The sequence below is a fragment of the Salvelinus sp. IW2-2015 genome, linkage group LG11 (assembly GCF_002910315.2).
Source record: "Salvelinus sp. IW2-2015 linkage group LG11, ASM291031v2, whole genome shotgun sequence".
NCBI lineage: Eukaryota > Metazoa > Chordata > Actinopteri > Salmoniformes > Salmonidae > Salvelinus > Salvelinus sp. IW2-2015.
The window spans coordinates 39,081,551-39,102,154 of NC_036851.1; the positions used below are offsets into that span (position 1 = coordinate 39,081,551).

At 45.8% G+C, this 20,604-nt stretch overlaps 1 protein-coding gene across 3 annotated transcripts in view; it reads left to right on the top strand.

The window, feature by feature from the left end:
- Nucleotides 1-20,604, top strand: part of LOC111970339 (plasma membrane calcium-transporting ATPase 1-like) — a 176,772-nt gene that overhangs the window by 107,662 nt on the left and 48,506 nt on the right. For all 3 annotated transcript variants that reach the window (XM_023997019.2, XM_070445721.1, XM_023997018.2), the window contains exons 17-20: nucleotides 2,480-2,671; nucleotides 2,879-3,092; nucleotides 12,358-12,569; nucleotides 16,438-16,545. In XM_023997019.2, coding sequence (XP_023852787.1) covers nucleotides 2,480-2,671; nucleotides 2,879-3,092; nucleotides 12,358-12,569; nucleotides 16,438-16,545 — 726 coding nt within the window. The remainder of the gene's footprint in view (nucleotides 1-2,479; nucleotides 2,672-2,878; nucleotides 3,093-12,357; nucleotides 12,570-16,437; nucleotides 16,546-20,604) is intronic.

A 20,604-nucleotide genomic window follows, 5' to 3' on the forward strand; every position in this document is an offset into this window, starting at 1 on the left:
CATAAGACGGACGGAAACATACAGACAACGGACGGAGACATACGGACGGAGACGGAGGAGACATGACAGACGGACGGAGACATACAGACGGACGGAGACATGACAGACGGACGGAGACATACAGACGGACGGAGACATACGGACGACGGACGGAAGACGGACGGACGAGACGGACGGTCGACGACGGACGGACGCGAGACATACAGACGGAGAGAGACAGAACAAAATCTTGCAAAACAAGATTTCATCAAATGGGACAAACACCCCATTGAAACGCTGAGAGATAGGACAGACGGAGAGAGAGACAGACAGACGAGAGAGAAGAGACAGACAGACGGAGAGAGACAGACAGACGGAGAGAGAGACAGACAGACGGAAGAGACAGACAGACAGACGGAGAGAGGACAGACAGACGGAGAGAGAGACAGACGGAGAGGAGAGAGGAGACAGACAGACGGCAGAGAGAGAGAGAAGAGACAGAACGGAACAGAGACAAGACAGACGGACAGAGAGAGACAGACGGAAAGAGAGGAGAGAAGACAGACGGACGGAGAGAGAGAGACGGACGGAGAGAGAGACAGACGGAGAGAGAGAGACAGACAGACAGACGGAGAAGAGAGAGACAGACAGACAGACGGACAGAGAGACACAGACAGACAGACGGACAGAGAGACAGACAGACAGACGGAGAGAGAGAGACAGACAGGACAGACGGAGAGAGAGAGACAGACAGACAGACGGAGGAAGAGAGACAGACAGACAGACGGAGAGAGCGAGAGAGACAGGACAGAACAGAGAGAGAGAGAGGCAGACAGACGGAGCAGAGAGAGGCAGACAGACGGAGAGAGAGAGAGAGCAAGACAGACGGAGAGAGAGGAGAGAGGCAGACAGACGGAGAGAGAGAGAGAGGCAGAACAGACGCGAGAGAGAGAGAGAGGCAGACAGACGAGAGAGAGAGAGAGGCAGACAGACGGAGAGAGAGAGGAGGCAGACAGACGGAGAAAGAGAGAGAGCAGACAGACGAGAGAGAGAGAGAGCGACGGACGAGAGAGAGAGAGGCAGAGGAGGCGAGAAGAGAGAGAGCAGACGGACGGAGAGAGAGAGAGACAGACGGACGGAGAGAGAGAGACGACAGACGGACGGAGAAGAGAGAGACGGACGGACGGAGAGAGAGAGAGACGGACAGACGGACGGACGGAGACAGGACAGACAGACGGACGGAGACAGACAGACAGACGGACGGAGACAGGACAGACAGACGACGGAGACAGCAGACGGGACGGAGACAAGACAGACGGACGGAGACAGGACAGACGACGGACGGAGACAGACAGACAGACGGACGGAGACAGACAGACGGACGGAGACAGACAGACGGAACGGAGAGAGACAGACGGACGGAGAGAGACAGCACGGACGGAGACAGACGGACGGGAGACAGACGGACGGAGACAGACAGACGGACGGAGACAGACAGCGGACGGAGCGACAGACCAGACGGACGGAGACAACAGACGCAGACGCGGACAGACAGACGGGACGAGACGGAGACAGACAGACGGACGGAGAGAGAGAGAGAGGCAGACGGACGGAGAGAGAGAGGAGGCAGACGGGACGGGAGAGAGAGAGAGAGAGGCAGACGGACGGAGAGAGAGAGAGGCAGAATCCTCTCTGGAATTGAAAATAGAAAGGATAATGATATAGCCAAGGGCGTTATTTGCCCTAAATCTCCTGTGTAAACGAAGGATTGCGAAGAAATAAAATACTTTTTAATAGCTAGCCTTTCTCTCCTACTCTTCTCCAAAGTGAATTGATTCACATGATTGAGAGGAGAAAAGGGCAGATGTCAAAGGGGTGGAATGCAGAGCCAACCTATAATGAAATGCTGATAGGTTGCTTGTAGGCACACTAGTTCTTTTCAACAGGACTCAAACTTTGACACTTAACACCGTGGTTAGGTTTCTCACCATCATCCACCTGGCTGATGCACGGCAGCCATTTTGTGCTGAACCGCTAACCACTCAACAGCTGTCAATGATGTAGCTGGTTCTTGTCCCTAACTGAATGAAACCGAGGTTACATCTGGCTCAAAATGATGGGTGTTACACTTTGATGGTGGATGATGTGAGTTCCCCATACAGTATAGCAATTGAGATCTAATGAAAAGTGCTACATAAATGTAATTCATTTTAAATAAAGAGAATATACATAAAAAAATGTAACTTGTATAACGATTTTCAACGAATCTCCATGTGCATAAAAAGTTGAACAACCACCAACAAAAAATGTAATGATGGAGATGGAAAGTGTCAGTTGGGATGAAGTTTAGTCTGTTTGGGCTGAAAACAGTGGAGGTTCAGTGGAGGGTGCGTATGTAAAACCAGATGAAAATGATGGGAACCATCACAGATATAACCATCGTCATTAGCCTCATTGTAATCCCCATAGATTTAACCCCTCCATCTCTGTCTCCTGATAGGGTATCGCCGGTACGGACGTGGCTAAGGAAGCGTCAGATATCATTCTGACTGACGATAACTTCACTAGCATCGTCAAGGCTGTCATGTGGGGCCGCAATGTCTATGACAGCATCTCCAAGTTCCTCCAGTTCCAGCTCACTGTCAACGTGGTGGCCGTCATCGTGGCCTTCACTGGCGCATGCATCACACAGGTAACACACGCACCAAAGTTAACATGGGGATGCTTTAATTTTCTCCCACTCCAATCTTTCTCTATCTCTCTACCGTCCTGTTTCTATCTATTTTATATTTCTATAATTTAGCAGACACTATTATCCAGATTTACAGGAGCAATTAGGGTTAAGTACGTTGCCTAAGCGTACATCACGCTTACCCCCCACCCCCCCTTATCTCTCCAGGACTCTCCTCTGAAAGCGGTGCAGATGTTGTGGGTTAACCTGATCATGGACACCCTGGCTTCCCTGGCCCTAGCAACCGAGCCCCCCACTGAGTCCCTGTTGCTGAGGAAGCCATACGGCCGCAACAAGCCCCTAATCTCCCGCACCATGATGAAGAACATCCTGGGTCATGCCGTCTACCAGCTCACAATCATCTTCACCCTGCTGTTCGCTGGTGAGACCATCACACACTGGAACACACAGAGTTAGACCGAACTGGAACAAACAGAGTTAAGACTGGTCTAACCCCATGTGTTCCAGTGTGGTCTTAATCCCATGTGTTCCAGTGTGGTCTAATCCCATGTGTTCCAGTGTGGTCTAATCCCATGTGTTCCAGTGTGGTCTAACCCCATGTGTTCCAGTGTGGTTTAAGACCACACTGGAACACATGGGATTAGACCACACTGGAACACATGGGGTTAGACCACACTGGAACACATGGGGTTAAGACCACACTGGAACACATGGGATTAGACCACACTGGAACACTTGGGGTTAACACACTGGAACACATGGGATTAGACCACACTGGAACACATGGGGTTAGACCACACTGGAACACATGGGGATTAGACCACACTGGAACAACATGGGTTTGGACCACACTGGAACACATGGGGTTAGACACCTGGAACACATGGGGTTAGACACACTGGAACACATGGGATTAGACCACACTGGAACACATGGGGTTAACCATGGTTCCAGTGTGTTAAGACCACACTGGAAAAATGGGTTATGACACACTGGAACACATGGATTAGACAACGGACAATTGGGATTAGACCACACTGGAAACACATGGGGTAGACCACACTGGAACACATGGGGTTAGACCACACTGGAAACACATGGGATTAGACACACTGGAAACACTTGGGGTTTAACACACTGGAACACATGGGATTAGACCACACTGGAACACATGGGGTTAGGGACAACTGGAACACATGGGATTAGACCACACTGGAACCATGGGTTAGCACAACACTGGAACACATGGGGTTTAAGACCACACTGGAGACCACAGGACACATGGGGTAAGTACCCTTGAATACATGGGATTAGACCACACTGGAACACATGGGGTTAACACACTGGGACACATGGGATTAGACCACACTGGAACACATGGGGTTAACCCCATGTGTTCCAGTGTGTTAAYACCACACTGGAACAAATGGGGTTATACCACACTGGAACAAATGGGGTTAGATCACACTGGAACACATGGGATTAGACCACACTGGAACACATGGGGTTATTAAGACCACACTGGAACAAATGGGGTTATACCACACTGGAACAAATGGGGTTAGATCACACTGGAACACATGGGGTTAGATCACACTGGAACACATGGGGTTAGACCACACTAAAATTAAAATGTCAGAGTAGCCCTTTATTTTGGACAGACTTCTCCCCATCTTAGCTACTGTTGTATCAACATGTTTTGACCATGACCTCAACTTTCTCAATGTTCACATTGTTTATTACACAATTTAGTTGAGGTTTAGGGTTTAGTGAATAATTTGTCCCAAATACAATGCTTTTAGTTTTTGAAATATGTAGGACTAACTTATTCATTGCCACCCATTCTGAAACTAACTGCAGCTCTTTTTAAGTGTTGCAGTGATTTCACTAGGTGCAGTAGCTGATGTGTGTAGTGTTGAGTCATCCACATACATAGACACACTGGCTTTACTCAAGGCCAATGGCATGTCACTAGTAAAGATTGAAAAAAGTAATGAGCCTAGACAGCTGCCCTGGGGAATTCCTGATCCTACCTGGATTATGTTTGCGAGGCTTCCGTTAAAGAACACCCTGTGTTGTGTTTGACAGGTAACTCTTTATCCACAATATAGCAAAAATAATTCAAGTAGTTGGTAATATCGGTGGGTTTTGCCTTTTTGCTCAATTTAATTTAAGGTGCTCCAAAGCTTTTTCCTGTCATTCTTTATGTAATGTATCTTTGTTTCATAGTATAGTTTCTAATAATTTTTATTCAGTGTAGTCACATCATTTCTCAATTTGTCGGTTGTGCAGCCAGACTTATTTGCCATTCCTTTTGCTTCATCCCTCTCAACCATACAGTTGTTCAATTCCTCATCAATCCACTGGGATTTAACCGTTTTTACAGTAATTTTCTTAATGGGTGCATGCTTATTAGTAACTGAAAAAAGCTATTTAATTAATGTGTCAAGTGCAGCATCTGGTTGCTCCTCATTACACACCTCAGACCAATACATAGTCTATACATCAACAACATAGGAATCACTACAAAACGTATTGTATGATCTCTTATACACTATATTAGGCCCAGCCTTTGGAATGTTGGTTTTCCTGGATATGGCTACATTCTGTATATTGTGATCACAACAATTGCAGGCAGTAATATCAAAGTCTCTGCAATAGTGTGTGGTTTCACACACTGCCATGCACCGTGGGAATGATTCAAGTGCAACAGTCAAGTGTGGCCTTTTCCCATGATCTAAGGGAGCTCTCTGGTCGAATTTGATCTTTTAGATTTGGTAAACTTTCATTTAGATTTTTAAGGTTAACCACATTACAATGATTTTGAGATACAAAATATATTATTAGAATTTTTTACAAATTTTGGAAATTCTCTTGTGTCTCTATTTTCATATCAGGCAACCCCTAGTTTGGGAACCGCTGCCTTATGCTTATGAGCACATGTAACAATATGATAGCGTGGTATAAGACTATTTATAGCATAGGTGGAGCGAACAACAGTGGGTTCCTTATGGGATATAACAGAGCTATCAGTGAAAATGAAATTAACAGGCACAGAATTACTATTTATAATACCCCTATCAACATGGGACGCTGTGGCGGAATTATATCGCTGCGATTTAATGAGAGTAAATACCTTTGAGGGGCTTGATTTGATCAGTCAATGCTTCAGCACTGCCTTGTCGTGTTTGGACAGGATCCAGGCACACGAATGATTGGGGTGGATCCATCCTCCTTATAAAGCAACCTCTGCTTCCAGAAGGTATCAAAGTTTTCTACAGAAGTTTGACCTATGGCGCTGCAGTAGTCACTTAGCCAGTTGTGAAGTGCTAGTAGCCTGCTAAAACGTTCACTACCATGACCCAGCGAAGGCACAAGGACAGAAATTATAGGATTTTTTTTGTTGTCCAGCAGAGACTCAATCAGTTCTTCAATGTCCTGTTCCAGCCGTTCCGAGCTACCGTTCCTAATGTCATTCAATCCTACATACATATGCAGCGCCTGAGTTTCAAGTTTGGGGAAGATCATTTTCACCATAAAAATGCACCTTTTATAATAAAAGCATTACATGCATAATCACATTTGCGGTAACTTTTGATAATGGTGTTTTCCCGCTAATGGAACATTCGTCATGTGCACATTGCTGTGTTTATAATGTGAAGAAATAGCCTAATAGTTGTTCAACAATTTAAGCTAAATGTTCTGACCTATTGCGTCAGCCACATTGTGTAAAAAAGTTTTTTTGATGCTAGTGGTTGTATTAATTTGGGATCTATTGCATCCCACAACTGTCCCAGACTATGTTTGGAATATTTATTTCTCGCACAAAATAGAATAGGTCGACTTTTGTACTATGGGGGATAGTAGATTGACATAGACTTGTGTTTTTGCTGTTCGTTAAGCCTACTCATCTTGTTGGCTGACGAAAAGTAAATGTAGACAGTTCTTCCAATATCTTCAATATGCACATTTTGGAATTGGATAAGGACGTGCGAAGGTGTGTCTTCTCTTGTAGCCTGTGAGAAAGATCCAATCACGTGATGGAGACCCATATGACTGAGAGTGTCACGTTCCTGACCTATTTCTGTTAGTTTGTTTTATGTGTTAGTTGGTCAGGACGTGAGTTTGGGTGGGCATTCTATGTTTTCTGTTTCTATGTTGGTTTAGGGTTGCCTGGTATGGCTCTCAATTAGAGGCAGGTGTTTGGCGTTTCCTCTAATTGAGAGTCATATTTAGGTAGGTTGTTTCACAGTGTTCGTTGTGGGTGGTTGTCTCCTGTGTCTGTGTATATGTTTGCACCATACGGGACTGTTTGCGGTTTGTTCATTTTATGTAGTCTGTTCCTGTTCGTTTCGTTCTTCACGTTATATGTAAGTTCGTCGTTCAGGTCTGTCTGCATCGTTTATTTGTTTTGTTAGTTTATTCAAGTTTAGTTWGTTTTTTCGTCGTGTTCAATAAATTCATCATGTCATTTCACTACGCTGCGCCTTGGTTCAATCACTACTCCTCCTCTTCGGATGAAGAGGAGGAGGAAAACCGTGACAGAGAGGTGCTTAGGAGTGCGCAGCACTCAGGGAGAATGGCACAACGCAGCACTCCAGGCCAAGGGCACAACGGCCACTGGCAGCAAAAGGAATGGATTTTTTAGAGTGCATTACGGCCACAAAGGGGATGCCGCCGTGAAATTCGAGGCATTATCAAATGTTTGTCAAATTGTGAATGAGAGACTAATAAAATGTGTACAGCCTGCGCAAAAGAAAAAGCTGAGCTATTTTCTTTATTATAAAATATTGCCACGGAATTCTAAGCAAATCTTGCCTGCTAAATGAACTAGTGTTACCCACATTTTCTAAATCTTAGCTAGCAGTCATCATGAATGAAGTCGACAATCTACTGGCAAATTATTTTCAATCCCTGTGTTCTGTTGTGTTGTGGCTTTGCTGGCATGCATCTAAAAAATGTTTGGGGAGTTTTTCCCACGAAATGGGGTGGTTCTGAGGAGTATTTCTGTATAATAAAGCCCTTTTGAGGGGAACAAACTCTTTCTGGTTGGCTGGACCTGGCTCCCCCAATGGGTGGGCCTGGCTGCCAAGTGGGTGGGCCTATGCACCCCTGCCCAGTCACGTGCAATCCATAGATTAGAGCCTAATTTATTTATTTCAATTGATGTATTTTCTTATATGAACTGTAACTCAGTAAAGTCTTTGAAATTGTTGCATGTTGCATTTATATTTTTGTTCAATATAGATAGCAATTCTTTAGCCCACAGATGGCTATGTGTAAGGTTTTTGTGATTCTGTATTCTGGCATATTTATTAGCTAAGTGGTGTTGGAGGGCCAGTAGGAGGCACCCTTTACCCCTGGTCTAAAAAATAACCCCAATGATCCAGGGCAGTGATTGGGGACATTTCCCTGTGTAGGGTGCCGTCTTTCGGATGTGATGTTAAACGTTGTCCTGACTCTCTGTGGTCACTAAATATCCCATGGCACTTATCATAAGAGTTGGGGTGTAAACTCTGGTGTTCTGGCTTAAAATTCCCAATTTGGCCCTCATTCTATCAGTCACCTAATCATCCTCAATTTACATTTACATTTAAGTCATTTAGCAGACGCTCTTATCCAGAGCGGACTTACAAATTGGTGCATTCACCTTATGATATCCAGTGGAACAACCACTTTACAATAGTGCATCTAACTCATTTAAGGGGGAGGGGGGGGGGTAGGAGGAATACTTTATCCTATCCTAGGTATTCCTTAAAGAGGTGGGGTTTCAGGTGACTCCGGAAGGTGGTGATTGACTCCGCTGACCTGGCGTCGTGAGGGAGTTTGTTCACCATTGGGGTGCCAGAGCAGCGAACAGTTTTGACTGGGCTGAGCGGGAACTGTACTTCCTCAGAGGTAGGGAGGCGAGCAGGCCAGAGGTGGATGAACGCAGTCCCTTGTTTGGGTGTAGGGCCTGATCAGAGCCTGAAGGTACGGAGGTGCCGTTCCCCTCACAGCTCCGTAGGCAAGCACCATGGTCTTGTAGCGGATGCGAGCTTCAACTGGAAGCCAGTGGAGAGAGCGGAGGAGCGGGGTGACGTGAGAGAACTTGGGAAGGTTGAACACCAGACGGGCTGCGGCGTTCTGGATGAGTTGTTGGGGTTTAATGGCACAGGCAGGGAGCCCAGCCAACAGCGAGTTGCAGTAATCCAGACGGGAGATGACAAGTGCCTGGATTAGGACCTGCGCCGCTTCCTGTGTGAGGCAGGTCGTACTCTGCGAATGTTGTAGAGCATAACCTACAGGAACGGGTCACCGCCTTGATGTGGAGTTGAGAACGACAGGTGTTTGTCCAGGATCACGCCAAGGTTCTTAGCGCTCTGGGAGGAGGACACAATGGATTGTCAACCGTGATGGCGAGATCATGGAACGGGCAGTCCTTCCCCGGGAGGAAGAGCAGCTCCGTCTTGCCGAGGTTCAGCTTGAGGTGGTGATCCGTCATCCACACTGATATGTCTGCCAGACATCAGAGATGCGATTCGCCACCTGGTTATCAGAGGGGGAAAGGAGAAGATTAATTGTGTGTCGTCTGCATAGCAATGATAGAGAGGCCATGTGAGGATATGACAGACAAGTGACTTGGTGTATAGCGAGAATAGGAGAGGGCCTAGAACAGAGCCCTGGGGGACACCAGTGTGAGAGCACGTGGTGCGGAGACAGATTCTCGCCACGCCACCTGGTAGGAGCGACCTGTCAGGTAGGACGCAATCCAAGCGTGGCCCGCCGGAGATGCCCAACTCGGAGAGGGTGGAGAGGAGGATCTGATGGTTCACAGTATCAAGGCAGCCGATAGGTCTAGAAGGATGAGAGCAGAGGAGAGAGAGTTAGCTTTAGCAGTGCGGAGCGCCTCCGTGACACAGAGAAGAGCAGTCTCAGTTGAATGACTAGTCTTGAAACCTGACTGATTTGGATCAAGAAGGTCATTCTGAGAGAGATAGCAGGAGAGCTGGCCAAGGACGGCACGTTCAAGAGTTTTGGAGAGAAAAGAAAAAGGGATACTGGTCTGTAGTTGTTGACATCGGAGGGATCGAGTGTAGGTTTTTTCAGAAGGGTGCAACTCTCGCTCTCTTGAAGACGGAAGGGACGTAGCCAGCGGTCAAGGATGAGTTGATGAGCGAGGTGAGGTAAGGGAGAAGGTCTCCGGAAATGGTCTGGAGAAGAGAGGAGGGGATAGGGTCAAGCGGGCAGGTGTGTTGGGCGGCCGGCCGTCACAAGACGCGAGATTTCATCTGGAGAGAGAGGGGAGAAAGAGGTCAAAGCACAGGGTAGGGCAGTGTGAGCAGAACCAGCGGTGTCGTTTGACTTAGCAAACGAGGATCGGATGTCGTCGACCTTCTTTTCAAAATGGTTGACGAAGTCATGAGGAGGGGGGGAGGGGGAGGAGGATTCAGGAGGGAGGAGAAGGTGGCAAAGAGCTTCCTAGGGTTAGAGGCAGATGCTTGGATTTAGAGTGGTAGAAAGTGGTTTAGCAGCAGAGACAGAAGAGGAGAAAGTAGAGAGGAGGGAGTGAAAGGATGCCAGGTCCCAGGGAGGCGAGTTTTCCTCCATTTCCGCTCGGCTGCCCGGAGCCCTGTTCTGTGAGCTCGCAGTGAGTCGTCGAGCCACGAGCAGGAGGGGAGGACCGAGCCGGCGTGGAGGATAGGGGACATAGAGAGTCAAAGGATGCAGAAAGGGAGGAGAGGAGGGGTTGAGGAGGCAGAATCAGGAGATAGGTTGGAGAAAGTTTGAGCAGAGGGAAGAGATGATATGGATGGAAGAGGAGAGAGTAGCGGGGGAGAGAGAGCGAAGGTTGGGACGGCGCGATACCATCCGAGTAGGGGCAGTGTGGGAAGTGTTAGATGAGAGCGAGAGGGAAAAGGATACAAGGTAGTGGTCGGAGACTTGGAGGGGAGTTGCAGTGAGATTAGTGGAAGAACAGCATCTAGTAAAGATGAGGTCAAGCGTATTGCCTGCCTTGTGAGTAGGGGGGAAGGTGAGAGGGTGAGGTCAAAAGAGGAGAGGAGTGGAAAGAAGGAGGCAGAAGGAATGAGTCAAAGGTAGACGTGGGAGGTTAAAGTCACCCAGAACTGTGAGAGGTGAGCCATCCTCAGGAAAGGAACTTATCAGGGCGTCAAGCTCATTGATGAACTCTCCAAGGGAACCTGAGGGCGATAAATGATAAGGATGTTAAGCTTGAAAGGGCTGGTAACTGTGACAGCATGGAATTCAAGAGGCGATAACAGATGGGTCAGGGGAGAAAGAGAGAATGTCCACTTGGAGAGATGAGGATCCCAGTGCCACCGCCCCGCTGACCAGAAGCTCTCGGGGTGTGCGAGAACACGTGGCAGACGAGGCGAGAGCAGTATTATTAGCAGTGTTGTCAGTGGTAATCCATGTTTCCGTCAGTGCCAAGAAGTCGAGGGACTGGAGGACGCATAGGCTGAGATGAACTCTGCCTTGTTGGCCGCAGATCGGCAGTTCCAGAGGCTGCCGGAGACCTGGAACTCCACGTGGGTCGTGCGCGCTGGAACCACCAGGTTAGAATGGCGGCGGCCACGCGGTGTGAAGCGTTTGTATGGTCTGTGCAGAGAGGAGAGAAGAGAATAGACCAGACACATAGTTGACAGGCTACAGAAGAGGCTACGCTAATGCAAAGGAGATTAGAATGACAAGTGGACTACACGTCTCGAATGTTCAGGAAGTTAAGCTTACGTTGCAAAAATAAAATAAAATCTTATTGACTAAAATCTTATTGACTAAAATGATATAGTACTGCTGGCGGTGAAGTAGGCTGGCTAGCAGTGGCTGCGTTGTTGACTTTGTTTGAACGTGACTTTGTTTGAATTTACAATTGGCTAATTCATCCCCCTGTAACTATTCCCCAGGTTGTTGCTGTAAATGAGAATGTGTTCTCAGTCAACTTACCTGGTAAATTAAGGGTTATAAAAATAATATATTTACAGTTAAAGTCGGAAGTTTACATARACCTTAGCCAAATACATTTAAACTCAGTTTTTCAAAATTCCTGACATTCAATCTTAGTAAAATGTCCCTGTCTTAGGTCAGTTAGGATCACCACTTTATTTAAAGAATTTGAAATGTCAGAATAATAGTAGAGACATTGATTTATTTCAGCTTTTATTTCTTTCATCACATTCCCAGTGGGCCAGAAGTTTACATACACTCAATTAGAATTTGGTAGCATTGCCTTTAAATTGTTTAACTTGGGTCAAACGTTTCGGGTAGGCTTCCACAAGCTTCCCACAATAAGTTGAGTGAATCATGGCCCATTCCTCCTGACAGAGCTGGTGTAACTGAGTCAGGTTTGTAGGCCTCCTTGCATGTACACGCTTTTTCAGTTATTTTCTGTGAATAGGTGCTGACCTAACATAATGATATGTTGTGCTTTCGTCGTAAAGCCTTTTTGAAATTGGACACTGTGGTGGGATTAACAACAAGTTTATCTTTAAAATGGTGTAAAATACTTGTATGTCTGAGGAATTTTAATTATGAGATTTCTGTTGTTTTGAATTTGGCGTCCTGCAATTTCACTGGCTGTTGTCATATCGATCCCGTTAACAGGATCCSAGCCATAAGAAGTTTTAAAAAAGGGGAATTAAGATCACATATAACTGTTATCCTGTTTGCTCTTCCCCCTCTCCCAGGAGAGCACTTCTTTAACATCGACAGTGGGCGCAACGCGCCCCTCCACTCGCCGCCCTCGGAGCACTACACCATCGTGTTCAACGTGTTTGTCATGATGCAGCTGTTCAACGAGATCAATGCCAGGAAGATCCACGGAGAGAGGAACGTTTTTGAGGCCATCTACCTTAACCCCATCTTCTGTAGTGTGGTCCTGGGAACCTTCGTCCTGCAGGTACAAACACACATACTGTACATACTGTAGACACACACACACACACACACAGACAGACATAAACTCACACACATAAACACACACATCACACAAAGTCTTGTACAGCTACCCTTGTGGGGACACACAATTCAGTCCCATTTAAAATTCTATTTTCCCTAACCCCTAACCCTAAACTTAACCCTAACCCGTACTCTTACCCTAACCTTAATCCTAACATTAACCTTAACCCAAAAACATAACCTTAACCCTAAACCTAAGCTTAACCCTAAACCTAAACTTAACCCTAACTCCTAACCCTTAACATAATTCTAACCCTAACATTAATTCTAACCTCAACCCTAAACCCCCTAGAAATATAATTTGACCTCGTGTGGACTAACAAAATGTCACAAGGAGAAGTTAATCACGTCCACCACACACACACACACACACACACACACACACACACACACACACACATACCAGCTGACTGCTTCTTCCCTAAATAGTGATTTCATAGTTTGGAGCTGTGCTTTGGGTCATTGTCCTGTTGTAGGAGGAAATTGGCTCCAATTAAGCGCCGTCCACAGGGTATGGCAATGTGTTGCAAAATGGAGTGATAGCCTTCCTTCTTCCAGATCCCTTTTACCCAGTACAAATCTACCACCACCAAAGCACCCCCAGACCATCACATTGCCTCCACCATGCTTGACAGATGGCGTCAAGCACTTAGGGTTGCCAACTTTCTCACTGCCAAATAAGGGACAAAAGGTGGCGTGCCAGTGCCCGGTGCCATGGCGGTGTGGGTATGGTGCTGCGTGAATGAATGAATATACAGTGTATATTCTTATTCAATTGGAAAGACAAAAACAAATTATATTCCATTTAGTGTATAGCTTTACTAAAACTGTGTCATTATGTAAACTTATGTGAATAAACCTCAATAAATTATCAAAGGAATCACAATTTGGACCTTTACAGCAAAAAAAAKAAAAACATTTCAAAATCAGGAAGAGGGGCATGAATCACTCACCAAGTCTGCTTTTTCCATGGATATTTTTTGCTGCTCTTGACTGATTCAAGCAGTCCTTTTGCATAGCCAGAGAAGTCCTTACATGACAAGTCACAGTTCACAGATATTTGAGTTAAATGTTTGATCAGCCCTGTGCTGCATCTGTTTCTTGAGTCTGACCATTTTAATGGTCGTCAGAGAGAAAATCCTCTCTACAAAGGCATTTGAGCCTGGCACACTGAGGACAAATGAGAGAATCCTGAACATGTTGATCAAGTTGGCTTTCCCTAGGTTTTGGAAAACTGCCACCCACTTCTCACTGGCGGATTTTGTGGTGTCCTGTCTGGCTTTGTGTATTTCCTCCCGGCTAGCACAAAACTCTTCATAGTTGATCCATACTGACTGTCTCTGTCATTTTGAGGGCAACTACCACCTGCTCCAGGTCAAAGAAGGAGAGCTCCTCATAGAAGCAGATCGGTTTTAGTTTCACCATTACATTTTCTGGTGAGAAATCAAACCACTTGTCAATGTATGTAATGACAGTGTCATAGAACTTCACAAAGTCCTGTTGCTGCTTGGACCTTTGTGCTGACAATTGTTTGTCCATCAGCTGCTTGGTCTGGTATCCAAAAAAGCTGTCCTGTTTCTGCTGAAGCATCTTCATTTTGAACTTTTGGACTTCCTCCAAAGTTGGCATTGGCATTATCTGCTGCGTAGGCTGTGATGTGTCTAATGTCCAGTTCATGCTTTTCCAGACAGTTCATCAGATCTTGATGTATGCCATTTGCAGTTTCATCACTGTCTTCATAAAAGTCAAGTAACTTGCACTGCACTCCATCAGACAGAGAGAAATATCTCACACACACTGGAGACATGTTTCTGTTTCCCTTGTTGGAGGCGTCACTGAGAAATACATGAGCTCACCTTCGGTCTGGGACAGATCATCCAAAATATCTTGCACAGTCTTTGGTCCTAAAACATTCATTGTAATCATCTCAGATTTTGTTCTTCCCAAGTGCATCTTCTTCACAACATTTGAGTCATGAAACAAAGCACCATTGAGCTTAACAAGACAGTCGGTGCTGTTATAGCTGAGTCTGTGTTTAACCGTATGGTACACATACAAGGCTTCACTTGCCGCGATTTTTGTCATTTTCCGCAGTAGTCGTCACTAAGAATGCACCGATCGGTGCACAACTGAGCAAGACGACAAGTACGTTAGAGCGTCTAGTTTGAGAAACAGACGCCTCACTAGTCCTGAACTGGCAGCTTCATTAAATAGTACCCGCAAAACACCAGTCTCAACGTCAACAGTGAAGAGGCGACTCCGGGATGCTGGCCTTCTAGGCAGAGTTGCAAAGAAAAAGCTATATCTCAGAATGGCCAATAAAAATAAAAGATTAAGATGAGCAAAAGAGCACAGACACTGGACAGAGGAAGATTGGAAAAAAGTGTTATGGACAGACGAATCGAAGTTTGAGGTGTTCAGATCACAAAGAAGAACATTCATGAGACCGGATCTCAACCCTATTGAGCTGTTGTGGGAGCAGCTTAACAGTAATTGTACATAAGAAGTGCCCATCAACCCAATCCAACTTGTGGGATGTGCTTCAGGAAGCATGGGGTGAAATCTCTTCAGATTACCTCAACAAATTGACATCTAGAATGCCAAAGGTCTGCAAGGCTGTAATTGCTGCAAATGGAGGATTCTTTGACGATTGCAAAGTTTGAAGGACACAATTATTATTTCAATTAAAATAATTATTTATAACCTTGTCAAAACCTTGACTATTTTTCCTATTCATTTTGCAACTAATTTCATCTATGTTTTCATGGAAAACAAGGACATTTCTAAGTGACCTCAAACTTTTGAACGGTAGTGTATATATAACTCCCAGTCATTTATTGGGTGAAACACCATCGTTTCTGCATCACTGTACCTTCTTCAGGCTTCTTCAGGGTCAACAACTGACAGGGAGTTATATATATATATATATATATATATGAGTGTATTTACTTTTACAGCGTCTTTAGATCTTGCCTCTTTCTACATTTCTGAAGGATATTTTCATCTCTGTCATATGAAACCGCTCGCATTTTCACTTTTGAGAAGGGTGTTTTCATTTGAATTGCATTTTGGAATATTCACGATTATAGCCTACTGCTGTGTGCGCATTGCTGTGTTTATAATGTGAAGAAATTGCCTAATAGTTGATCAACATTTTAAGCTAAACGTTCTGATCTGTTGCATCAGCCGCATTGCTTTAAAACATTTTTWAAAATGATGTACAGTGGTTGTATTCATTTGGGCTCTATCATCCCACAACTGTCCCAGAGTATGTTTGGAATATTTATTGCACAGAAGAAGAAGCTGACCAATAGAATAGGTCAACTTTTGTACTATGGGGGATAGTAGATTGACATAGGTAGTGCTTTTGCTGTTCGTTACTCATCTTGTTGGCTGACGAAAAGAACATGTGGACAGTTCTTCTAACATCTTCAATATTTGATAAGAAGGATGTGCGCCATTGCATCCCTAATGTGTCCGTCTTCACTTGAAGTCTACTTCAGAGCTGTGATGCCTTTGAGAAGGACCCGATCAGGTGACAGGCATTGGCTAATAAGAATTGAGATATCTGAGGGTGCCATGTGAGTTAGAAGTGCTTCAGAATAGGCTACAGCAATTGGAAGCCATAATTATTAAGTTTAGCCCAAGGACACAGTGGCCACTTTGGCACCATAGAAACAATTTTTAGAGGGCATTACTGCCACTGGGAAAGTCGCCGGGAAAGTTGAGACCTGCCGTAAACCCATCTTCGTTAGTGTGGTGTTTGGCAACTTGATTCTACAGGTACTCATTCTGTGGCTCTGTCTCAGATTGTCATTGTCCAGGTTGGAGGGAAGCCCTTCTCCTGCACCGCTCTGACCATCGACCAGTGGCTCTGGTGTGTGTTCATCGGAGTGGGAGAGCTGCTTTGGGGACAGGTAAGACACACAAACACTCACTCTCTCTCACACACACACACACAATTTGTAAAATCTCTTTAGCTCCTTGCTTGTGTGTGCGTGCGTAGTTGTGGTTGTGTTGTGGTGTGTGTGTGTGTGTGTGTGTGTGTGTGTGTGTGTGTGTGTGTGTGTGTGTGTGTGTGTGTGTGTGTGTGTGTGTGTGTGTGTGTGTGTGTGTGTGTGTGTGTGTGTGTGTGTGTGTGTGTGTGTGTTGTGTGGTGGTGTGTGTGTGGTGTGTGTGGTGTGTGTGTGTGCATGGGTGCGTGATGTGTGTGCGTGCGTGGCTATGGTGTGTGTGTGTGTGATGCAGCTGGTACAGTAGGTGCCAGGGAACTGTTGCTACGCTGAGACGGGTTCTGGAATACAAAGCAGCCGTGTTCCATGGTTACCGTCACAACAGTCACCGTGGTAATGAGCGCTGGCGCACATAAAAGCAGCACTGCCCACATTTACCCGCACCCCAGAGGACGAGAACCCAGCACGATACTCCCTCTACGACTACACACACAAACACACACACGTTCAAAGACACATGCACACACACTTCTCTCTCTGCACACACACACACGTTGAAAAACACACACGCTGTTCCCTTCGCATCTACACACTCACACACACACAAACACAAAATCCTACACTTGCCTGCACACACTCACAGGCATACATACAGAGAAAGAGAGCTCATATGGTGTATTGACAGGTACCATACCCTTAAAGATAAGCTTCCCCACACAGCCAGTTGTCTGAGTTCAGGTAGGAGGTAGAGAGAGAGAGAGTAGAGAGAGAGACAGGTCATGAGCAGATGAGCTCCCACTTTTTTCAGCATGTTTAAAAAGAATTGATAGATTTAGAGTTAGACAAACTTGGATTTTTTTGTCAGGGACATATACAGGATGCTAAAGAACATAACCTTCACTCCAAATCAAAACTCCAAACCTACAACCTGATTTTGGACGGAATTAACCGGAATTACCTGGAATGCTTCCTACACCCAAGGATTATTATTCCCAAGATATACAGCAAATGCTTTGTCAAACAAACAGAAACCTGAAAACACCATCCAACCCCCGGAACTGAGCGAGTAATGCTTAGTCTGAGGCTTTTTTTTACTTTCAAAAGCCAGAAGAAAAATACATTACAATACATTACAATACACAATGATATATTTTACTTTATAAGGCCCGGATGCTAAGGCTACCAGGCTTGCTAGGAAACGAAAGGTGTTAAAGTCCTTGAGCCCAGCAATGGCAGGAGAGCCCCAACCAAGGCCTTAGAAGCACCCTCCTGCTGTTTTGAGGTAATTAAAATACAGTACCCTCTGTATGTAAAGAATAATAAGACACGAAAAGAGTAAAAAATGAAGCTCCTTATGGAAAATCAAGAGAAACTTTTTGCTGACTTTTATAAAAATGAGAACATAAGCAACCTTATCTTCCACACAGACCATCCCCTGGCATGGTGCTTATATTAACACAGACCATCCCCTGGCATGGTGCTATATTAACACAGACCATCCCCTGGCATGGTGCTATATTAACACAGACCATCCCCTGGCATGACACAGTGCTATATTAACATACTGTTAAGAGGGGGGTGTTACCGACGGGTGGAAACTCAGGATACTAGACAACGAGGACTCTGAGTCATCTAATATACATCTCTATAAGTCTGGAACAGTAATGGTACAGGGCAACCGCAAACAGTTTCAGCTGGACTTTCACCTAATCTAAGAAATAGCTCAGCAGGAGAAACTCTCCCTTGAGAAAGATACCCCCACCCCGAGCAGGTCAGACCAGACCTCTTCATTATATAACCCCACAGACGAGCACCCCCAAGCAGAAAGTCAACTTCCCAGCACAGAATACTACTCCCTCGTTGAAATGAGGGATAAATTCACTCAGCTGGAGGTAAGGTAGGAGCTAGAACAGCAGGTGATTACACCCCAGTCAGCACAGACCCAGACAACAGTCCAGTACAACAACACCCTCTTAACTAGACCTGGAGAGCTGGAGGTGGAGAGAGACATATCTGCACTCTGGACTGTAGTGAGACAACATCTACAGGAGAAAGAGCAGGAGCAGAAGAAGAACAGAGCACTAGAGAACAGAGCACTAGAGGAGAGGATCAGACTGCTGGTGAGGGGGATGTCGTGTGACAGAGAACAACCCATTAAAGAGGTGGCCTCCCCCGCAGAAAAGCCAGCAGAACAGCCCACCTCAACTCCCGACAACAGTCTTGACACTACAGCAGAACAGTCCACCGCAGACCCTGACCATGTCGACAGCACAGCAGGACAGACAAATGAAGATCCCCAAGTCCAGGGGATCCCGCCACCCTGAGAGCCCTTCTGACAACCCCCCCACACCCACTAAGGACATACACAAGACACAGATTGTACTCAAATGGAAAATGTATACATGAAAAAAAACTTTTTCCCAAACACAGTGTCTAAACTCTGGTGTTCAAACACCCAGCGCGCCCTAGACCTGCTGTCTGAGGACCAACTAGGGTCACCTAGCCACATAATAATACACACAGGCACATACAACCTGAGAACACAGCAGGAAATGGTGGCCACAGCACTGAAGGAGTGATTGAAAAAGATTCTTCTACTTTCCCCAACGCACAAGTGCACAGGAGCAACAGATCAATAGACACCCCACCCAGACCAGCAAGACACTCTCCCAGACCTGCTGGATGCCCCCTCCCCCCGGACCTACACGTAGAGGGCCCACGCCGAGAGGACCTACATCCAGACCACAATGCCACCAGCCACATCCACACCCCCACCCCAATCAATCAATGCCCCAACCAAGTCAACCAGGTCCACACCCCATGTAGGCCCCCTCAGATCAGGCCTATACCCCTCCTGCCCACCCCATGCCCCCCACTCCCGCAAAGAGGGCCTCAACATGGAAGTCACACATACGACATGGCCATGAGCAGGCAAACAGGCCTGCTCATCCCTTTACACTTGTGTGTATGAAGTAGTTGTTGTGAAATTGTTAGGTTAGATTACTCATTGGTCATTACTGCATTGTCGGAACTAGAAGCACAAGCATTTCGCTACACTCGCATTAACATCTGCTAACCATATGTATGTGACAAATAAAATTGGATTTGATTTGATTTGAACCCCCACTCTTACACTAGCCCAAGCCAATGGCATGTTCTCAGCAGGTTCTGCTCACACTTACTGGCCTGAGGCCAAACCACACGACCTACAACATTGGACACTTTATGGAACACAAAGCCTTCACTATCTCTTCTTGGAATATCCAAGGCCTGAGGTCATCTGCCTTTGGCCTAAAGAGCAGGAACCTGGACTTCACGAAAGAAATCGGAAATACAGACATTGTCATCCTACAAGAAACATGGTTGCCCTCTAGGGTACAGAGAGCTGGTAGTCCCATCCACCAAACTACCAGGTGTGAAACAGGGAGGGGACTCAGGGGGTATGCTAATTTGGTATAGAGCAGACCTAACTCACTCTATTAAAGTAATCAAAACAGGAACATTTGACATTTTGCTAGAAAATCAAGAGGAAATTATCTTAAAAGAGAAAAATGTCCTTCTGTGTGCTACCTACAGTTGTGGCCAAAAGTTTTGAGAATGACACAAATTTAAATTTTCACAAAATCTGCTGCCTCAGTTTGTATGATGGCAATTTGCATATACTCTAGAATGTTATGAAGAGTGATCAGAGGAATTGCAATTAATTGTGAAGTCCCTATTTACCATGCAAATGAATTGAATCCCCAAAAAACATTTCCACTGCATTTCAGCCCTGCCACAAAAGGACCAGCTGACATCATGTCAGTGATTCTCTCGTTAACACAGGTGTGAGTGTTGACAAGGACAAGGCTTGAGATCACGCTGTCATGCTGATTGAGTTCGAATAACAGACTGGAAGCTTCAAAAGGAGGGTGGTGCTTGGGGCACCACCAGTACAGAGCTTGCTCAGGAATGGCAGCAGGCAGGTGTGAGTGCATCTGTACGCACAGTGAGTCGAAGACTTTTGGAGGATGGCCTGGTGTC